This window comes from Cupressus sempervirens, chromosome 10 (assembly GCF_028749045.1).
Source record: "Cupressus sempervirens isolate cs-2001-9-10 chromosome 10, ASM2874904v1, whole genome shotgun sequence".
Taxonomy (NCBI): Eukaryota; Viridiplantae; Streptophyta; class Pinopsida; order Cupressales; family Cupressaceae; genus Cupressus; species Cupressus sempervirens.
This window is the reverse complement of record NC_143127.1, coordinates 383,806,745-383,826,570: the sequence shown is the minus strand read 5'-3', so window position 1 is coordinate 383,826,570 and position 19,826 is coordinate 383,806,745. Positions and strand designations below refer to the sequence as shown.

General features: G+C 34.8%; 1 protein-coding gene across 3 annotated transcripts in view; it reads left to right on the top strand.

Moving 5' to 3' along the window:
- The window catches only part of LOC149534275 (rRNA biogenesis RRP36-like protein), a 148,839-nt gene extending 131,770 nt beyond the window's left edge, over positions 1–17,069 (top strand). For all 3 annotated transcript variants that reach the window (XM_089807413.1, XM_089807411.1, XM_089807412.1), the window contains 3 exons: positions 16,213–16,330; positions 16,422–16,468; positions 16,627–17,069. In XM_089807413.1, coding sequence (XP_089663539.1) covers positions 16,213–16,330; positions 16,422–16,468; positions 16,627–16,728 — 267 coding nt within the window. In that variant the 3' untranslated portion in view covers positions 16,729–17,069. The remainder of the gene's footprint in view (positions 1–16,212; positions 16,331–16,421; positions 16,469–16,626) is intronic.
- The last annotated feature ends 2,757 nt before the right edge of the window (positions 17,070–19,826 follow it).

The following is a 19,826-nucleotide window of genomic DNA, read 5'->3' as shown; positions in this document are numbered from 1 at the left end:
GAAGAAGCCTTGAAGAGGATTTATAACAATTTCTTGTGTTTGATAAGGGCATCACTTGTCTAGTTTTTTAATGGAAAGATAATTTTTCACCTTCTTGAACGAAGACCGCATAGATGATGTTATATTTGCCATGAAAATGAGGCATGTAAGGACAACAAACATGACTTGGATATGTGGAGATGAGTCTCATGCATCACAGCAAATACTTTATAAACTCCATCGGGTTTCTTGAATTGGCAATGAAGGTTTGTGGTTATTAGAAATATTAAATAAAGCTATTACCATAAGCTACAATTATGTTGGAGCAAAATTTAATTAAAAGGAAGAAGTGCGACGAAATAGAAGAAAGGAATAAATTATGTTTTAGAAAAGATGCGACCCTTCATTCTAAAGGGCATGGCATTTGGAAATGATATAATAAGATTCAAAACTATTTTGGAAAGAGAACAAGCCACAAGACATATTCCATAAGAAGAAGTTAAAAGGAGATGCATTTGTTTGTAAGGAGGATTATAAAATATTGAAGTGTAACTTTAATATGAATTAATTAATTTATATTTTATTGATGAAAAAGATCTTTATTTGTTTTTATTTAAGGCATAGAGAATAAATTCCAATTTTGATTATTAAATTACTCTTGAAAAGACTTATGCATTGGATTTTTCGCAGCATTCTATGTCTGATAAATGGGAAATGATGCAAAATATATAAGTATTTCTGCATTTTTGTCTAATTGGACTTCCACCGAAGAAGTTAGATTCCTTTTAAGATTAATCTTTTGCATTTAGAGTATTGGGGTAATTGATGATATTTTAATATATTGTCTCATAAAGTTGTATGTACTCATCTTCCTTGTGGTTGACTCTACTGGCCGAATTAACAAGGCATTGGTCTTTCAAGTCATTAAAACAATTATTGGATTCATAGTTATGTTAACAATCCTTTCCTATATGTCCTCCTTACGAGCATTAACTCAGTTATTATATAAACATTTAGTCATATCTAAGCATTCATATGATTTTATTTTGAACAAGTTTTAAAGATTTCACCAACTTATAACTCACAAAACTTAAATTCGTTATAAAAAATTCTGTAACCGGATAATCAGGGTTTGAGGTAAAGGTTCACCTGCGCAGGTCTAGCGAAGCTTAAAGTGCAAGAGAATTGAAGTCATTCTTGTTTGTTGGCCAAAACTGATTTAGTAATCCTAATCGGAGAATCAACAAAGCTCATAGATTTCCAATTTGTGGTTTTGGGAACGAACAACTTACACTAGGTGTTGATATCCATTCTTGTTTTTGCTAATGATGTGGTTCTTCTGGCCTTTCGTGCAAAGGGTATCAGAGACTTATTGATGGTTTGGCCTCCTTTTTTGACTAGCGCTAATCGGTGGTGAACCTAAGTAAGACTCAGATCATGGTTTTCAATTGTTTGAAGATCTCACACCTCCATTTCAGCTTTTAGGGACGGGAGATTGAGATTTTTTCCTCGTACACTTACTTGGGGTTAAGTTCTCTACCCCCTGCTTTAGTATGATACTTATCATGCAGCCCAGGGTTAATACAAGGTTGGTCTACCTTGCCGTGCTTGAGAGGCAATGCTTCAATCATCAGTTTTATGACACTACGTCTAGATTGTCCCTTTTGGATTCTTTGGTCAGACCGATAGTTTTATACGATGTTGTAGTGTGGGGCTCTCCCTCGATTCTGATTGGGCCACGGTTGAGCGTGTCTAGACACTTCGTCGTATTATCAAATGCCATCGATCTATCCCTCGCAGTATTATTTTTGTTGACTTTGGTGTACACCCCTTCAAGCTTAGTGCTATCTTTTAGCTTATTTTGGTTGACTTTGGTGTACACCCCTTCTTTATCCTCTTTGGGGCTTCATGAACTCAGTCGATGGTCGATACAGATACTCCTATCTGGCCTATTGCTCCCATGTCATTGTTGCTAGCTTCGACTTGGCTACCAGGGCTCGTTGTTGGTATGCTCAAGCCACTACCTTACTGGGAACGTTGAGGATCGAGATTGTTCTTCTCCCTCCGTATCAATTCTCCATGGATGCTCTTGCTCACCTTCCCCCTTCCTGATAGGAGGTGAAGGTACATGTAAGACTCAATATTTACAAACAATATATTGCCACGACCTAGAGTAATCCTCCTAGCAGGTTGCTCCCACAGATGGCCTTTTATGTAGAGCACTTCCTAGTTATTTAGGACGGGATCATTGTGCTTCTCATCTATTTGTCACGACGATGGAGTGATGCATGTGGATCCCCCTTGGCTACTTTAGAGTCGCATCCCACTTTCTTTGGATTCAGATTGACCATCACATTGATAGAGAGGACTAGATCTGTCGCCTTTGTACCTTAGCTGAGTCGGAGATGGAGATCCACTTCATTTGTTGCTGCTCCATTTACTACGAGATCAAAGGGAGGTCCATTGCCCCTTTAGCAATTGCAAGTTCTGGGCAACATTCTTTAGCTACATCGACCAATATTTTTAGGCGCTATATCTTCGGGAGGCCAAGCAGCTTCGTGACCATACTTCATAGCTCATATCTCACTAGAGCTAGGCCTCAGATCAACTTATCATGGCCTTTTTCTCGCTCATGTCCTCTACCTAAATTACGAAGTGTATGATCAGTACTCCTTCTGGGCACACTAGATTCAGGAGACCCCGTCTTGGGTTCACTAGACAATGCCATGCCACCTCCTACGGTTCCCAGAGACGGTTCAGGACTCTCAACTGGCCTAGACCCTATCCTTTAGTGTTGGATTCCTCTCCACCAAGTAAAGACCTTTAGTCTTCTTATGGTCTCTTCTCAGTGTTTCCATTTATTGCTTTCTTTGTTGCTCTTTCTCAAACATTGTTTGGTGATCTAGCTGGGGTTGCTTCCCCTATTTGTACTTTTTCAGTTCCTTAGACCCTTTTGCTGGTCTTGTTTTGGACATTAGTAAATTTATCTTATCTTATTTAGCCAATTAGGCTATTAATTGGGCGAAGCATGATCGGAATTGTCATGTTGTCCCTTGGAATGGTCAGTTCCTTGGAAGTATCATGTCGGAAAATATTTTTTGACATTGATAAACAGTCTTTTGTAGGTGCCTGCTTCACACCTATTGTATGAGAGATGGTTTGCCTAGATATATGCTCCCATTGCGTGGTAGCCATATTCGTTGGACGACACTTGAACCCATCAATTTTTTTGTCATTGACAACTGGTACCCTCCTATTAAATATTGTTTGACTATAAATCATCCACGTCAGATTGGAAGAGCTTGTGAAGTGTAGCAACATATACAGATTAATTTTGTATTGGGCTTGTTTTCTGTGTGAGAATGACAGGCAATTGGGCCACACAGGCTTGTGAGTGATATCCGGGGTTGTGAAGTCCAAGACGAGATTCAAATTTGTGACCTGCCTTCCTCTTAGCCTCTATGTTGAGTGGATTGGTGGTGGTTATGGCTTCTACGGAGACTATGGCTAAGTATATGCAGGCGATGTAAATGGTGTTGGGTAAAATAACATATCCCTAAACATTGCAAACCCGTTGCTAGGGCATCAATGGTTTCCTCGTCGATAATATCCATTCGATCTTCCAAAGTCCCAAGGCCTCATTCAATTTCTCGTTCCTCGATTGAAAGTCGTACAATTTGATAGAACCGAGCTCATTCTACTGATTCAATCACAATTTTTAATTTGGTCGCACACCTTTGATTCTAAGGAAGTCCCAACAAGTTTGAGTTGATCCAAAAGTCACCAAGTGAATAGTTAATCAATTGTGACGCAACACGAAGGGATGCACAATTTTTTTGCCATTGACTAGTTGTTTCTTCCTAAATGAGTTGGCACTAGTCCCAATGGTCCTTTGAAGACTTGCCTATCCAAGCATTAAACTGAGCAATTGTGAAAACAAAATTAGTCACGTTACCATCTAGGGTGGACGAAATTCAAGGAGTGATTCCTTTTGTGAGCGAATCAAGGAAGGTCGTCATTCGTGATCTTATTAATTTGCTAGAGACTATGGATCACATAATTTCATAGAAATGTAAGTGTATGGAGTCTCCTGGGGAAGTAATTGAGGTCGTTGTGAGTAAGGAAAAAGAAAGAATCTCTACAAGTGTAAGATTTGCAAATTGAGATTTCCTTGAAGAAGACATGAATAATAGTGTGGGATTTAAAAATGTTTAACATAAGTCTCTTGAAACTAAACCATTTGTGTCTGGAACTGAGGAATGCGCTAGGGTTCATGTTGTGGAAAAAGATAAAGAGAGAAAGTAAAAACCATTGAAGATATCATTGGCGTGGTAATAGAAGAGAACTAGAAACTAAAAAGAATAGTATCTGACTTACTTGTGGATGCATCCTGAGAAAATGTCACATATCAATTGGAAAACAATTTGAATATCAAACAGGTTCAAAGATGACCCTTGGAAACATGTCGGCGAGAATTTCAGACCTGACGAGAGGGAGCATGATCGGCAAATTACAGTCTTGTTTAGGCCATATTTACACAAATGAACTCTTTTGGCAGAAGGCTGAAACCATCCTGGATGGGCGCTGATTTTTCTCATACAAATTTATAATAAATGACAAATCGAATTGCTTTGTATTGAACATTCTACTATTCTTTAAATACCAGAACAAAACAGCAACAAATAAAAATAATATTATTATCATTATAAATGTTTGATTAAATATGGTGATAAAGTTTGATTTTGATAGTATTCTATGTATTGTCATCTTCTAAATATTTTTTTAATACAGAAATTAGATTATTATCGACATAGATATTCAAAATATGACTATTAAATAAAGTGTAAATAATCAAAATTTTGATTCTTCTTCTTTGTTTACAGTGCTGTTGTTTGCCTTACCCTGCAATATTTGTGTTACGTACTCATATGAATGAAATACATATTGGGTTACACACAAACTATTTCCTTGGGAAGGTTAAAAATAACATTTTTATTTGTTTGTTTGGAAGTATTTGATTTATGAACCTCACATCTGTGAGTGTATAGAGAATATTCCTTGATTCTATCTATATTCTTGTAGAGTGCAGGAAGTGGCTGAGCAACACCACATAGCCAAATTAAAGTATTTTTTCTCAATGACCGAGGCCAAATTAAAGTATTTATTGCTATATGTGGCATGTATTCTTTCTTTAATCAATAACTTATTTGGTAAAAATCCATTTAAATGAAAAAATAAATTATGTTTTAAATTTCTCTGTCTTAATTTATAATTTGATAATATGCAATATAAATATTCTATTATTTATTGGGTTTGAGATTTGAATTTTGAAAATTTTTAATTGATAACATATTCTATTATTCTAAAATTTGTGATTTTACTTGATGGTATGGATCTTTTACAGAAAAGGTCATGTAATTTAGATACATCATTGAATAGATTTGGAAAATTACATTTGACCTATAATTGATAGAGAAAAATTCTATACAAAGAATAATTTGTAAAATATTGATTAAAACTTATGTAGCTATAGGTCAACACATTATAATCTCAAATTTTAACTTTTGCCTTTTCGTTATAATTTTATTTTAGTACTTTTTTGAAAAGGAGGCGGAGAAGGAAGAGAAGACAAGTAGAAGTAGAAGTAGATAAAGATGAAAAAAATGAGTACGAGGAAGAAGAAAAATGAGGAGGCGGAGGAGGACAAAGGGGAGGAGGAAAAGGAGGTGAAGAAGGAGCATAAGAAGTAAAAGGAAAATGAAACGGAGGAAAAGGGGTAGAAAAAGAAATATAAGAGGAGAAAGAGAAATAGGTGAAGAAGGTGAAAGTGAAGAAGGAAGGGACAACAAAGAGGAAAAGGAGGAGGAGGAGAAGAAGTAGAACTAAAAGGACAAGAAGGTAAAGGAGAAGAAGCAAAGAACATGGAGATGAAAAAGACCAAGAAGAAGAGGAAGAGGCGAAAAAGAAACACACACACATAGGCATATATAGGCAAGCCAGTTGGCAACCACTTCATTAGCCAATTTTGTTTCTTTCCATCGATCGTTTTGACTAGCTCTTATTTCTTCTCAGTGGGGCCTAGGGTAGTGAGAACAAGGAAATTATTGGCCGGTTTCCCATATAATTTTTGGGGACATTAGAGCAGTTCGTTGCTCCGAGGAAGTCCTATCATCCCACCTATCTATCAAGCCCCCCCACTCCATATAGAGTTGGAGTTAGAGTCTAGATAGGGAGGGGCCCTACACCTTCTAAAGTCGATTGCCTGCCCATCCTGTCGGCCCCTATCCCTAGCTAGATATACTCGGGAGGAGCGACTACCTACTTATACTGGCTTTGTTGCTTCTAGATCCACTAGATCTACTGGATCATTTGAACCAACTGCTATTGGCCAATTCTAGCGGTGGGTTATAGTGGGGCACCAGGCACACCCCTACGATGAATTGGAATGGTATAGATCGAATTCGGAGCCCACTATTGAATATTTGACCTTGATCGAGGTTAATCCCCATTAAAATAGTAGGGGCCATAGAATAGTAGGGGTGACCTGAACGGGTGAATCCGTATAGTTGAGAATTGGGTTTTTACCCTTGGCCACAAGCCTTACATGTCGGGCGAGGAATTGGGAGAGGGGCTGCCCTACCATTCTATAGGGACTAACCGAGCCTAAAGAAACTACAGGGTGGCTGGCACCACTCATATAAACGAAGTCTACCCACCCTTTCAATAGTAGGGGAATTTGGCTCTATCCAATCTATTCTTTGGTGTTCTACTTTTATATATATATATATATATATATATATATATATATATATATATATATATATATATATATATATATATATATAATTGGATGTCTTCTATGTTTTTGGTAGATCTCTCAGCTGCATGATGGTCTAGATCTTCTTCCCCCAATCTTACTTAAAAATACAATTAGGTCCATTTGATTAAGTCAATAAAATGACTAAAGCTCACTTTTAGACCATGACATAGAAACCCATAATAGAAATCTGCTAAAACCTTACTGTTTGGTGCAAGTGCTAGTCTTGTCTTATCTTATCTCTTTGGCTATGCACGTAGTACTGCCACTACATAACATGTTCTTCATTATGGCAAATTGGATAAAATTGCTTCTAGAATAACCCTTTAATCTTTTTGCTTTGAGATTGGGGTCACATTTTGGTATTCTAAAGAATGAGCATAAATTTCATACCACACAAGAGCACGCCTAAATAGTGTAGGTATTGCTAATATAGTTTTCTTATTTAGAGACAACTTATGGAGACTAAAATAAACCTCTAGCTTTAACCTACTAAGCTAGCTTCTTGGCACTTTTATCACCTTCGGAAGGTTGATATGGGCTTCAGCATTGAATAATCCTCCATTAGATGTTTCACCTTGCTCATTCTTTGTTTCCCTGGTTCTCTTTTTTCGTCATTGTTTTCAGGTTCTCTATTAATCCAAGCAGGGTGCTCTTTAACTATCAATCTTACTGAGTGTGTACAATATTCTCTAACTTGTCAAACTGAGTTTTTCTAGCCTTTTCTTCTCTTGCCACCAATTTAGCTTCTCTTTTCCTTTCTTTTCATGCTCGAAAGGGAGTAAATTCTCACTTCAGCTTGATCTTGTTGATTAAATAACCTGTAAAAATATTTGCACAACCCTTCTACAATCTTTCTTTGATACCACTTGGTCTGTATATTGCAAAATTAATATAAAATTAAATTTTGTCATTATATTAAATGATAAGGTTGTTGTCTTGCATTTTGCCACCACCAAATTTAGGTAACAGTACAACTTTTTCAAATTAGTTTCACATTTCTCCAAGTCTAGTCCATTATTTAATTGCTTAGTATTGATCAACCAATTAGTACCAAATGATATAATGGACTCTTTTACTGAAGGCTTTTGTCAAGTCGTTTTCATTTTTCTGTTTGTTGAGCCTATGCTTGATTTTGGAGACCTTCAAAGTCTTTTTTTTCTCGTTTTTGAATATGTGTTTGTTGGTTTTTAGTCCTTTGGTTTTGCTCAAGTCATTGCTTTTGGTTTTCCCTTTAATTTGATCTATCTTAGGGCTTAATCAAAGTTGGCAATCAAAAGATATGACCAATTTAGTGCCCAAAAAGTGGACCTTAAAGGTGTAACTGCACGAATTAAAAATATCATGTCATATTTTTAAGTTGACATTCACTTTTTGGAAAATATTACATTAATTTATTTTTATGTTTATCATTTTGATTTTTCACTTAAGTGACAATATTAACTACATAGTTTGATTTAATTTTTGAGTTTTAAATCAAATTCTCTAGTAAATATTACTTTTAAAATGATATTTGCATATACTTTGTTAACTATGTAGTGTAACTATTATTTATGTCCCATTTTAGTAATATTTCATCAAAAATTAAATTAACATGTGCTTAATTCATCACTTAAGTTGTGCAAACATGTGTACAAGCACATTTTCATCAAAAATATGAAATGTCACCCAAAAGTTGCAATTTTGAATGAAAATGCATAAAAAACATGCAAAGGCATATTGTAAAAACATGCTTCTACATCAAAAAAGTGAGACATGCATATTGCAAAGATGTGGAATGACACCAAAAAGATGTGTTTTGCCTTGGATCTCATGCTTGAATATTTTAATATGTGTCATTGCACCCAAAAGGTTTGTTTTGCTTATAAGAAATGCATATGCATATTGGAAACCCGTTTTTGACAAAGATGCATGTTTTTAAAATATGTAATGCACCCAAAAACATGTAGATGCATTTGGGTAAAGGGAAGCTTAAGACATGTGTTTAAAACATGTATATGCGTCTCTGATGTGTGTTTGGCTCATAACACATGCATTTGCATCCCAAAAACCTGTTTTTGCATTCCAAGGGCAAAAATGTCCATATATGTTGTTCCCAAGAACATGTTTTTGCAAAGAAATCTCAGATTTCTCTATGAAATGTCTTCAAATGTTCTCCACTAGCGGTGTTTTTGCAAATCCAAGCTTTCCCACGCCAAAAACATTGAATCTCCTTTCAAAAACATTATTTTTAATGCCTTTTGAACCCACGTTTTTGAGAAAACGTCCATTTTTTGAGGATTTTTTATCATATTTTGGGGCAAAGAAGAGGCATTTTGGAGTTTTCTTGCATATCCTTGCTATTGGAAAGCATGTTTTTACATTCCATTTGCAAAAACGACTCATGTAATAGCAGATTTGAATGACGTTTTTCTCCAAAAACGTCCCATTACCTTGCATTCATCAAAAAGATTGGAGTTGGGTGAGATTCTAGGGCATAATTTAGGCATTCTCATTAAAAAATGCCTCATTGTCTGCTCATTATGAATTCATCATTGCAAGGTTGAAGAAGTCCAAGTTTGTTTGAAGATTTTCAAAATTGGAGTTTCTTTCTCCTTAATTTTTGGCACATAATCATGACTTGGACATTTTCCTTCTTGCTAATTAATTCATGCTTATCTTGTGGATTTGATGCATGTTTTAGCTTGATATTTGACATTTGTTGATATAGATGTCATGAAAAGTGCATTTTCCCTTTAAAAATGATGAAAAGTCTCATTTCCATGCTTTTGGTTTTTTCCCGAATTTCAAACTTGAGTTTTTTTTTTAAATAACTTGCTTCTTGACATGTTTGAGTTTAAAACCAAAGGCATGCGTTTCTTTTGTGTTTGTTTTCGTTGTTTGTTTGCTTGCTTTTTCGTTTTTTTTCATTTGGAAGAAGTTACAAGTTCTTTCCCAAGAACCTGAGCACGTTTTGCTTAACTCCACCTTCCACCTCTTTGTGCAAGTGCATCATTTCATTCCATATTCACCACTACATGCCAAGGCAGATTGCATCCATTCCTTTCATACGCAATTACACTTCAAGAACAAATACACGTAATTCCACTTTCCATGTCATGACACACTGCATTTCATTGCTCATCTGCAATTACATGTAATCTCATCTTTCATATGCATTTACATGTAATCTCATCTTCCATCCACTTACATGCATTTCTATCCTCCGAACCTAATTGCATGTTCGCATTTAGTCACAGTTACATGTAATCCACTTTACATGTAATGACATCCAGAGAACCCATTTTTGACTAAAGGTCACACTTTTAAAGTCAAAAGTTATCATTTGCACACATTCCCATGCGCTTGGCCTTCATTCATCAAGGCATCTTTATAAGTCCCATCATTGCGCACATTCAATCCATCTTTCCAAGTCCAACTTTGGCTCTTTCCATCCAAATACATATGCTTTCCAGTTCATTTCCAGCCATAATGTGTTCCATAAGTGTCTAATCCATACTTTGAATACCCATCCCTCATGGATTCGTCATTGTAACTCAAATCCCTAAAGTTCTCAAGGATTCAATCCCATTGAAACTGTCATGTTGCGGCAAGTCACAATTTGCCAAAATTTCTATAAGATATCCACTAAAGAAGGTGTGCTTCGAATCAAAGGAGCGGTAATTCATTGGTCTCCATTTTTCCAATGGTTGTGTGAGAACCTAAGTTTGTGAGGGAATACGCTAAGCACTTTGTTTCAAAAAGAAGAAGTTGCAGATGCTTGTTGGAAAGTTGTTCGAAGTGTACATCCGGACACCATCAAGAAGGTTTTTAAAATGTCAGAGATTTCAGAATGTGCCAATCTACAAAGGAGAATTCATGACAACTCGAATGAGAAAAAGCTTGATTACATCGAGTTTTCAAATGACAATGGACAATTCATCAAAGAGAGTCTAAGCCTGTCAAAAGATGCAATGCCATGGTTATCAAGGTGAATGTAGTGGCACGCAATATAGGAACTCCCCATCCTATTATCATCCAGGATTGCATTGCCAAGTACAAGGTCCTTCAATTCAATCGCTAGAATTGTTTCAATTCTCTTTAGTCTTTCTTCTTCTTCTTTCATGCTTGTAATTGAAGAGGATGTATATATGAAAATGTGTAATTACATGTAATACGACTTACATGTGTAATGACATGTAATCCAATAATTTCTCTTGTTAGTTAGATCGGGTCAAAGATGGTTGAGTTACTCCCACTTTTTCCTCCACTTTGTTCTCAATTCATTTGCCTATATAAACAAATGCCTCCTCATTGTAAAAATCATCTTTGTGGTATGCAAGAACACTCTGACAAACTTGTGCAAGCATAACTTTGACTGTGTAGTACCAATTTGGGAGAAAAGTAAATAAAAGAAGCAATTGGATTCAAAGCTTTGACCGGAAGCAGTTGTGGTAGAGAAAATTAGAAGCTTTGACTGTAATTTGTGTTTATTGTCTTTGATTCATGTTATTATTGTGTGTTCAATAATAGAGCATAGTGAGTTAAGAAGCAATCAGAGCTGAAGCTTTGACTCTAGCGTGTGCTACCATCTCAAATTCATGAAAAATAGTTAGAATTTCCCTACTTTTGGAAATCATTGCACCCCAATAGTATAAGTTTTTCTTATAGGATAGAGATCATCTACTTCTGGAAGTCTTTGCGCTCCAATGGTAGTGATTTTTCTTATAAATTACACAAACATGACTTAGAGCCAAATTGGTACACTTTCAATCAGTCTTTGAGTTGGTGTTGGTTTATCGGTATCACTGTTTACAACTACTAGATAGAAGTGTAGTTAGAGATTTAATCTTACCCATTACTCACTCCATGAATAAATGGATTCTTTCCTAAAAGCTAAGAGGAAAGAATATTGGACACTATTTTACAAAATCTCTCAACTTCTTGCTTACCTTGAGTTGATCCAAGGAACAGTGAGAAGGGGGAGCCTTCCCTTTAAGGTAGGAGAGGCTCTGTCTCACATGCTGTGGTTGGTCATCCTATTTTGCGTTTGGATTTTACCCAAAACTATCAGTTACAAAATATCCACCCAACAAAGATTAATCTACAAAGAGATTCATCTCGTTATATAGAGATATTATAAAGCCATCCAAATGGATAAACATTACATGACTCTTAAAGCTAAAGCTAAAAAGTGAATTGAAAAATGAAACAGTAACACTTGCCACTTAGGTGGCTTTATTACAACTGTAAATCTTTTAACACCCTCAAATACCCTACCAAACCCTATATATTCTTATAGATGTTTACAACTTTTTATATTCATTTCCATTGTAAAGCATAAGATGTGACATAACAAAAGTAATAAATGTAAGAGAGACATCTATATAGATTGAGAAAATGAAGTTGGAAGCTACCTTGGAGAAATTTTGAAAGGGAAAATGCTCTAACAAAAATGAGCATTTTTATCCTCATTCCACTATGCAGAATCCTATACAAGTGTTTATAAAACTTGTAGGGTGAAACACATGGTTACGGGGAGACCCTTGTCCCCCCTAAAAGTCGTGTCTCGGAGACTTTTTGTGTCTCCGGAAACCTTAAAAAGGGTTGGAGACTTAATGACGAAGTCTCTTGAAGTCTCCTAGTCTCCTAACCCAAAATGTGAAGTCTCCCCGAAGTCTCTTGATATAAATGCAAAATATAATATTAAATAATTTTATATATTTAAGCCCTCATTTTAATGTTTTTAATGCAAAAATTAAGACCAATGAGATACAATATTGTGACTATATGAGTTTTGAAATATTTGACTCTATATTAATGTGACATTACTATTGTTATTTGCTTTAGTCTTTTAGCTTTATAGTATTACTATTTTCAAAATTTGTATTTATTATTAGACTCTTAAAACTATTAAAAAAAATTTGCTGTTTCCAAGTACCCCTATCTCCAATTTTTCAAAAATTGTTGTACCGGTATGAGTACTAGTACGAGAGACCTCCAAATCTCCCCACCAGATGACCTTGGTGAAATAGAGCCTTGATAATGTTTTCAAACAACTAAACTAAACATGACTTTGTACTTTGTAAATCTCTATTTTTACATATACATCAGTAAAATGAGCCTAGAATGAAGATCCCAATGAGAACCAACCCTGAAAATGTGCTTTACAATGTTAATAGTAAATCTCTTCATCCATGGTGTAAAAAGGAAGATCTATTATTGATAGATTTATATGAAAAATCAAATTTCCTTAATATATCACTCGTCTGCACAGTTGGATTTTTTAATTTTGCGAGCAAGTAATTTTGAAAATGTTGTAATTGAGACAAATCCACTACTTTTGACATGAGATGAATTACAACTGCCATTGTTGAGATGATTTCAACCAGTGGAAACTAGGAATTTCATCAAACTTGGTTTTGTACTTAGTTTTGCAATGCTCTAGATCATCACAAATACACCTCTTGGAAAAGTTCAAGGTCGCTGATGTTGAATCAATATATTAGATTTAAATCTCTAATTTTGTCTCTCTTCCATAGATTTACTGCTATTTTTAATGGTCACTCCTCTTCTATGTTTCCATATTTTCTCGTTGTTCAATATGGAAACTTTCTCTCTCTTTTCAGAATGTTTCTATATTTCTCTCTCTTTATTCGTTATAGAAACATTCTTGTGAATACTTGTATATATATATATATATAATTTTTTATCTCTATTTAATAACACGTTCATTATTTTATCATAATACAATCAAACTCATGTTTCTAAGGCTTCTGGATTTCTTTTCAGTTGGAAGTGACAACTTCGACTCTATGGTCCACTCCAGCAATTTAGCCTTATTTTTGGGTCACAAAATAAAAGAGAAAAAGTATCTTATAGACCAAAAGTTTTGAGATTTTTGGGGTCGCAAGTTTTATGTCTTTCTAGGTTGAAAGCATGTGTTTTGTATGGGGTTCAAGTAAACCACTACTTATGAAACATGGGTCAATGAGCTTGACTCAAAAACTACATAGTTGAATCCTAATAGCAACATCACAATATAATAACTATGAAATATAAATAAATAAAGATATAATATAAATCAATATAATAAATTATAATTAGAGATTGCCATTATTATAAATATAATATAATACACAAAACAATATAATATAATTATAAATAACGATTAAATAATAATACTAAATATAAAATACTTAAATAAATGAATAATCTAATGTACATATATATAAATAAATAATATATTATATTAATATTAATATTGTTAATAAATAAATATGTAAGACATGTACCTATTAGGAATTTATAGGAATTGGTATGAATAATGAATACAAATGAAATAATAATCACTGTATGCCTTTATCAACCAGTAAAGAAACAATGAGTAGTCACGAACCTTGGAGGAATTAGGCAGGGGTCCTATAGGGGGTGGGGGTGCATGGCTTGGGCTCTCTTTTTGTGGAGCAGGAGGTCCTATGATAAAAGAAATTGGAGGGGGCAAAAGGTTTATCTGGAATCTTTTCCTACAAAATAGGAGCTCTGACTTCTTAGCCCTCTAATTTTGAGGGCGTGAAATCTTTTAACTATCCCAAACAACAATTCAACAATGGGGTGGGGCTGGGAGGAATTTTTTTGCCACTTCAACGATCTGGTCATTATTTTTTCACCAAAACTAAATGATTCTGGCCAAAATAAATGTAGGAAGATATAAATTATAAAATAGTAATTATAAAATAATAAATGAAATTATGATAGTAATAAAATAATGACACCATAAAGTAAAGTTTTAGGTTGATCTTCTCTCAAATTCATGAACCACCAACCTCCTTAAATTTAAGAGCTAAAACTTATAAGCTGAAACAATTTTTATTTTATTTTATGGGACCGCTCACCTTCTAATATTTGTAAAATATCTCAATGGTCACCTGCTCTACTTTTAAGGAAACCCACCTCCTTGCCCTCCTCCCCCCCCCTGCTCCCCTGTTGACCCCAACCTTACCTCTGCCGATTGTATGTAGATTTAGAATAAGAGGGAAGAAGAATGCAATTAGTGAACGGGAGGCAAGAGCCGAAGAGGATTACCGCAGATCACAGAAGAACAGTCAGCACCAGCAATAATAGTTGACTCAGTATTGAGGACGGGTCTAATACCAGTTGGGATTATTGATGGAAATCAGGTTTAATATTGCCGTGAAGACATACATATTACAGAGATGTTAGTCATGTATTGCATAATCTATCCCTTTTGGGAAAGCTAAGAGGGGTCCAATTTATAGAAATTTCAGATATAATGGTATAGCTGCCCATGCCATCCCTTTACAGAACATCTGATGCCATTTAGGGATTTGATTTTGCCAGGAAGTTGGACTTGGGAATGATTAATATCATATTGCTGTGACTATTATTGCACGACTGTCTACGGAGGCTGAATTGGGAAAAATAGCATACAAGCTTGCCTAGTTACGTACATCCTATCATACAGCACCAAGGAAAGCAGCAGCAACAATCATCAGAAAATGAGTTACCTAATATGCACAGGAGAACACTAACAATCACACCAATAAACTATTGAACTGATAAAACATTGACTAGGATATGTTGAAGTGTAAGATACGATTGTGCAAGGTCATATCCAGAAAGTCTCACCAAGAAGTCGCCCAGTGATGTAACACACTTCAATTTGACATATCATAAATGAGAAGATTAAATATAATTGGATAATCCATCTGTAGGCTTGAACACTCATAGTTACATCCGTTTGTGAGTGTTAATGAAGAACAACACACTTGATATAGCTGGGAGTCCAGAGAGTTGGTATGAAACTGGTGTGGCTCAAATGATTAAGTTTTAAAGGGACAATCAACTAATATTTTTGGACAAAAAAGAAAGAAGAGAAGTTATTCAGTGAGCATCGAAGGGAGGACGTAATTGAGAAGCTTCAAAATGAAATGAGGATTGAGGAACCTATCATAGATGTTTGGAATGCTCATAAGTTGCAAGAGTGCAGAAAGTCAACAAAAGCACTCTAGTACAACTGATATTGTTTATGAAAGTGACCATTGGGTCTAATAGGAAAGTTAGTTCTTGACCTGCGGTTAGTATTTGAATTGAATTACTGTATAAAAGATATTTTAATTAGTAAGGTCTTATATGCAACTGTCTTAAACTCCCGTTTTAATGGAATATATGATTCTAGTGCAAAAACTAAGGCAATCCCAAAAAAGGCACATTACATGATTCCTCTGGCACCAGTCCATGCACTTCATTTTTCCAGCTTTTTTCTGGATTATTTGTGGAACTCTCGAAAAGCATTACTTTGTTTCTGTGAAGGGAACTAAATTTTTATTTATGCTAGATATCATTACAATTATGATTATTTAGAGTTCTATTTGATCTTCCTGGCACAGTTTGATTTTATGTCATGTTTCTATTAGGATAATCAACTGCGAGCTGTTCAAGGGGGCAACAAATATAGTGAAAAATTGTCCGAGCATAAGAAGAATGAGAAAGAAGCTGTGAAACAAGGGAAACGACCCTTCTACCTTAAAAAATGTTTGTCTAATAGACTCAACCTTATTTATTTTTAGAAGTTGCTTTTCTTAAAGTTTATGTAACTTGTCTAACCAAGGTATCTGTATTTCAGCTGAGGTGCGGAAGCAGCAACTCATAGAAAAATACAAGTCTCTAAAGGTTTGTAACTTCTAATAGCAAGAATGCCATCTGTTAACTCTATTTAATGGATTTTGGAAATCTCTTATTGTTTAATGGCATCCATATAGAATTACTTTAATAGCTGGCTTGTTTGGTATAGAATGGTTCTTTTGATGAATGAGTTTTAATATCTGCAGGCTAATGGCAAACTTGAAGCATTTCTTGCAAAGAGAAGACAGAAAAATGCAGCTAAAGACCATCGCTATGTGCCATATCGAAGGCCAGACGCTGAACAGTAGTCTCAGCATTCATAACCTTTTTGTTGTTTGTTGTGGACTTGGATGAGCATGGTGGTATCTCCTATACAGAAGTTTTGTTCTGTCTAGGATTTTATTTCAGAAATTTTATTACATAGTTGGATTTCTTATATTTAATCGGTACAGAAACAATGCATTGTTTCATATATAATCAATCTATGTGTTCTTTTATTGGGCCACAAAGTAAGCTTTAGTCACAGCTTGTGCATATTGTAGATGGATGAAAATGTTAACAGAGATCTTTTCTGCAAATGTAATAATATGGCCATTGTAATTGATATATCCCAAATGCAGATTTGGATCTCATATAAATATGAGAGGAAGACATGTCTCAAAGGTTTAATCATCATTTAATTAATATATATTTCATTATAATAATAATTTATATTTTTATTACATGAATACGTATATATAGAAAATGATGATTTACCAATAACAACAATGTATTTCAGATCGAATTTATCCAACTCAAGCTACAACTTTAACACTCCCTCTTAGCCAAGGAGGATTTGTAGAACACCTTGTGATCTCAATTATATGAAGAGATATCATCTCAATATGATATTCCTGTTGTTTCAATTCACACTAAGGCTAAATTTCTCAACACTCCCTCTTTAGCAAGGAGAGAATTCCAACAATTATAATACAAGATACGAATACCACCTTAAGTGTGGTCTATGATAGATTTGAGTTATGGTGTCTGGCAAGATCCGGCCCGAAGAACCATAACAATTGATTTTCATGGTGTTTGACAAAATCCGGCTCAAAAAATCATAACAATTGATTTTCATGGTGTTCGATAAAATCTAGCCCGAAGAATCGTGATGAGTTGATAATCAAGGTCCCTAGCAAAATTCGGCCTAAAGAATCATGATAAGTTGGTTATTAAGGTGTCTGGGAAAATTTGACTGAAGAACCATGATAACACTTGCTCCAACACATTTTGGTGTTAGGAGATAGGTTGACTATTGATAAGGTGACACCTTACAATGGTTACCTTCTAGTTGGTATGTTTGTTATCATGACTTCCAGCACTCTAGGACAACAATTTAATGAAGTTTGTCATGATAACAAGTCTACCATTTATAAGATCGTCACCTTCTATTTATATATGTTGATGAAAGATCGTCACCTTTCATTACATATCATATGTGAAATAGTAAATACCATAAACTCGGTCAGAGAGTGGTGCAAAGGCTTTGACCTTAATTTTCTCTCACAGAGAAGAATGTATTACAAAAGAGTTTCACTTAGAACTTCCCCTCATAGGAAATATATCATTCACAAAGGATTGCACCTCAAAAATTCTCCCTCTGAATAATGATCTTGGGAAGTCAGGTCCTCTAGTTACTCCATTAGAAACTTTCTTCACCCAAGGATGCCTTTCAAATTCCTAAATTTGACATCAATCTTCCGACTTTTTGGTGAATAGTTAATACTTCCTCATGATGCACTCAAGAGTAGGCCCATCAAAATCATGCAGTCATACACATGTATTTCTAGACTCCCTCTCAATATAAATCTTCTAAGCTCCCACGTTGCCTTAGAAGAAGTGTCATACTCCCTCTTAATGTAGAAGAATCTCATAATCTCAATCATCAAAGATGTTTGCTTCAAGAGCCTCACTTTATCCAACATGATCACAACTTCTTTTAAGCTACTGTCATAAGCGGCCAAATGTGTCATTCTTCCTTTCCTGAAAGATTAACTTTAGATACAAAGGAAAAGATCAAGGCAAAATAACTCTTATAGTACGTACAATTAAGAGAGATAATACAAGAAGAAGATAGTTGTAATATTCAAAGCTAATGAGTACTTATCTGTGCATCCTAATATAAGTTGCTTTAATGAAGGTCCATATCCATCAAGTCAGAAAATGCATCCATAGAAGCATTTGTCAAACAATGGGAATGAAACATTGGTTATTACTTTCCCCCACAATGTAAAATTCCCACTCTTATATCGAACAATCATATTCAAGTATATGAAACTTCTTTTTGTTCTTTTTTGCAAAGAATCATCTGATCTCAATATGTTCTTTAACATGCAATCTACTTCTTCCTTCCTTCTATTTGGTTACATAATCCCAACGAATTACTTATTGTCCTACTGGAAATAAAGCACTCATTTCTTAGCAAGGACACCCAAGAGTTGATGGTATATGAGTACTATAACGAATTGCTCTTGTATTATTTGCACTAGTTCTTTGTTATTTTGTCAATGTTAGTAAGTCACTCCAAACTTTGTCCATAATTTACCGCTAATAGAATATGATTGATCTTGCAATAGTAATCACTCTTGTCCTGAATGATGGGTTGTGACAGATAATATATTCATTATTATCGAAAATTGCTTCAAATATGGATATCCATAGAATAATTTGCCACTAGGATTGTTTAGTTCTTCATGACGACTATATGGACAACTTGGACTATTTCTTACTTTTTGCTTAACTCAATTTCTACACTCTGATGTCTTTACACTTAAACGAATAGTTGTTGGCGAAGATAGAGAACCGTGTTTTTTTAAATTTATTTAAAAATAATTTAATATATAATTTTATTTTTTTTGGGTGTGATCTTCTTGTGATGCCTTGACAATGAAGTTAATCTTTGCCTTGCTGTCGAAAACCAAGATTAATGCAACCAATGTTGTAATCTTGTCATCAATCATACCAAGATGATTCATTTGTCAATACTTGAGAGACTCCATTATGGGCTAGACTTGAACCACTCCAAATTATATCACAGTTGTTGCCATGTCAAATAGAAACTCCATGTCTTGCATGTTGACACGATAATCACCAATACTCTTAATGGTAGTGTGGGACTCGATGACCTTCCTCCTCAACACTTATTGAAGGTCCTAATGTTGTTTTGATCTTATTTTTCTGTTGAGTTCTAATTGTATTGAGTTCCCGAATAGATTATTTAATAATAAAACATGTCTTTCTTAAATCTATTATTTAAATTTGCATTCCTTTTCTATTTAGGAAGGACATGGTGACACCTACATAATAATCTTTGATGTATGTATTTATCAATAGTATTATGGTGGATGCCTCATAACTCGGGTGCATG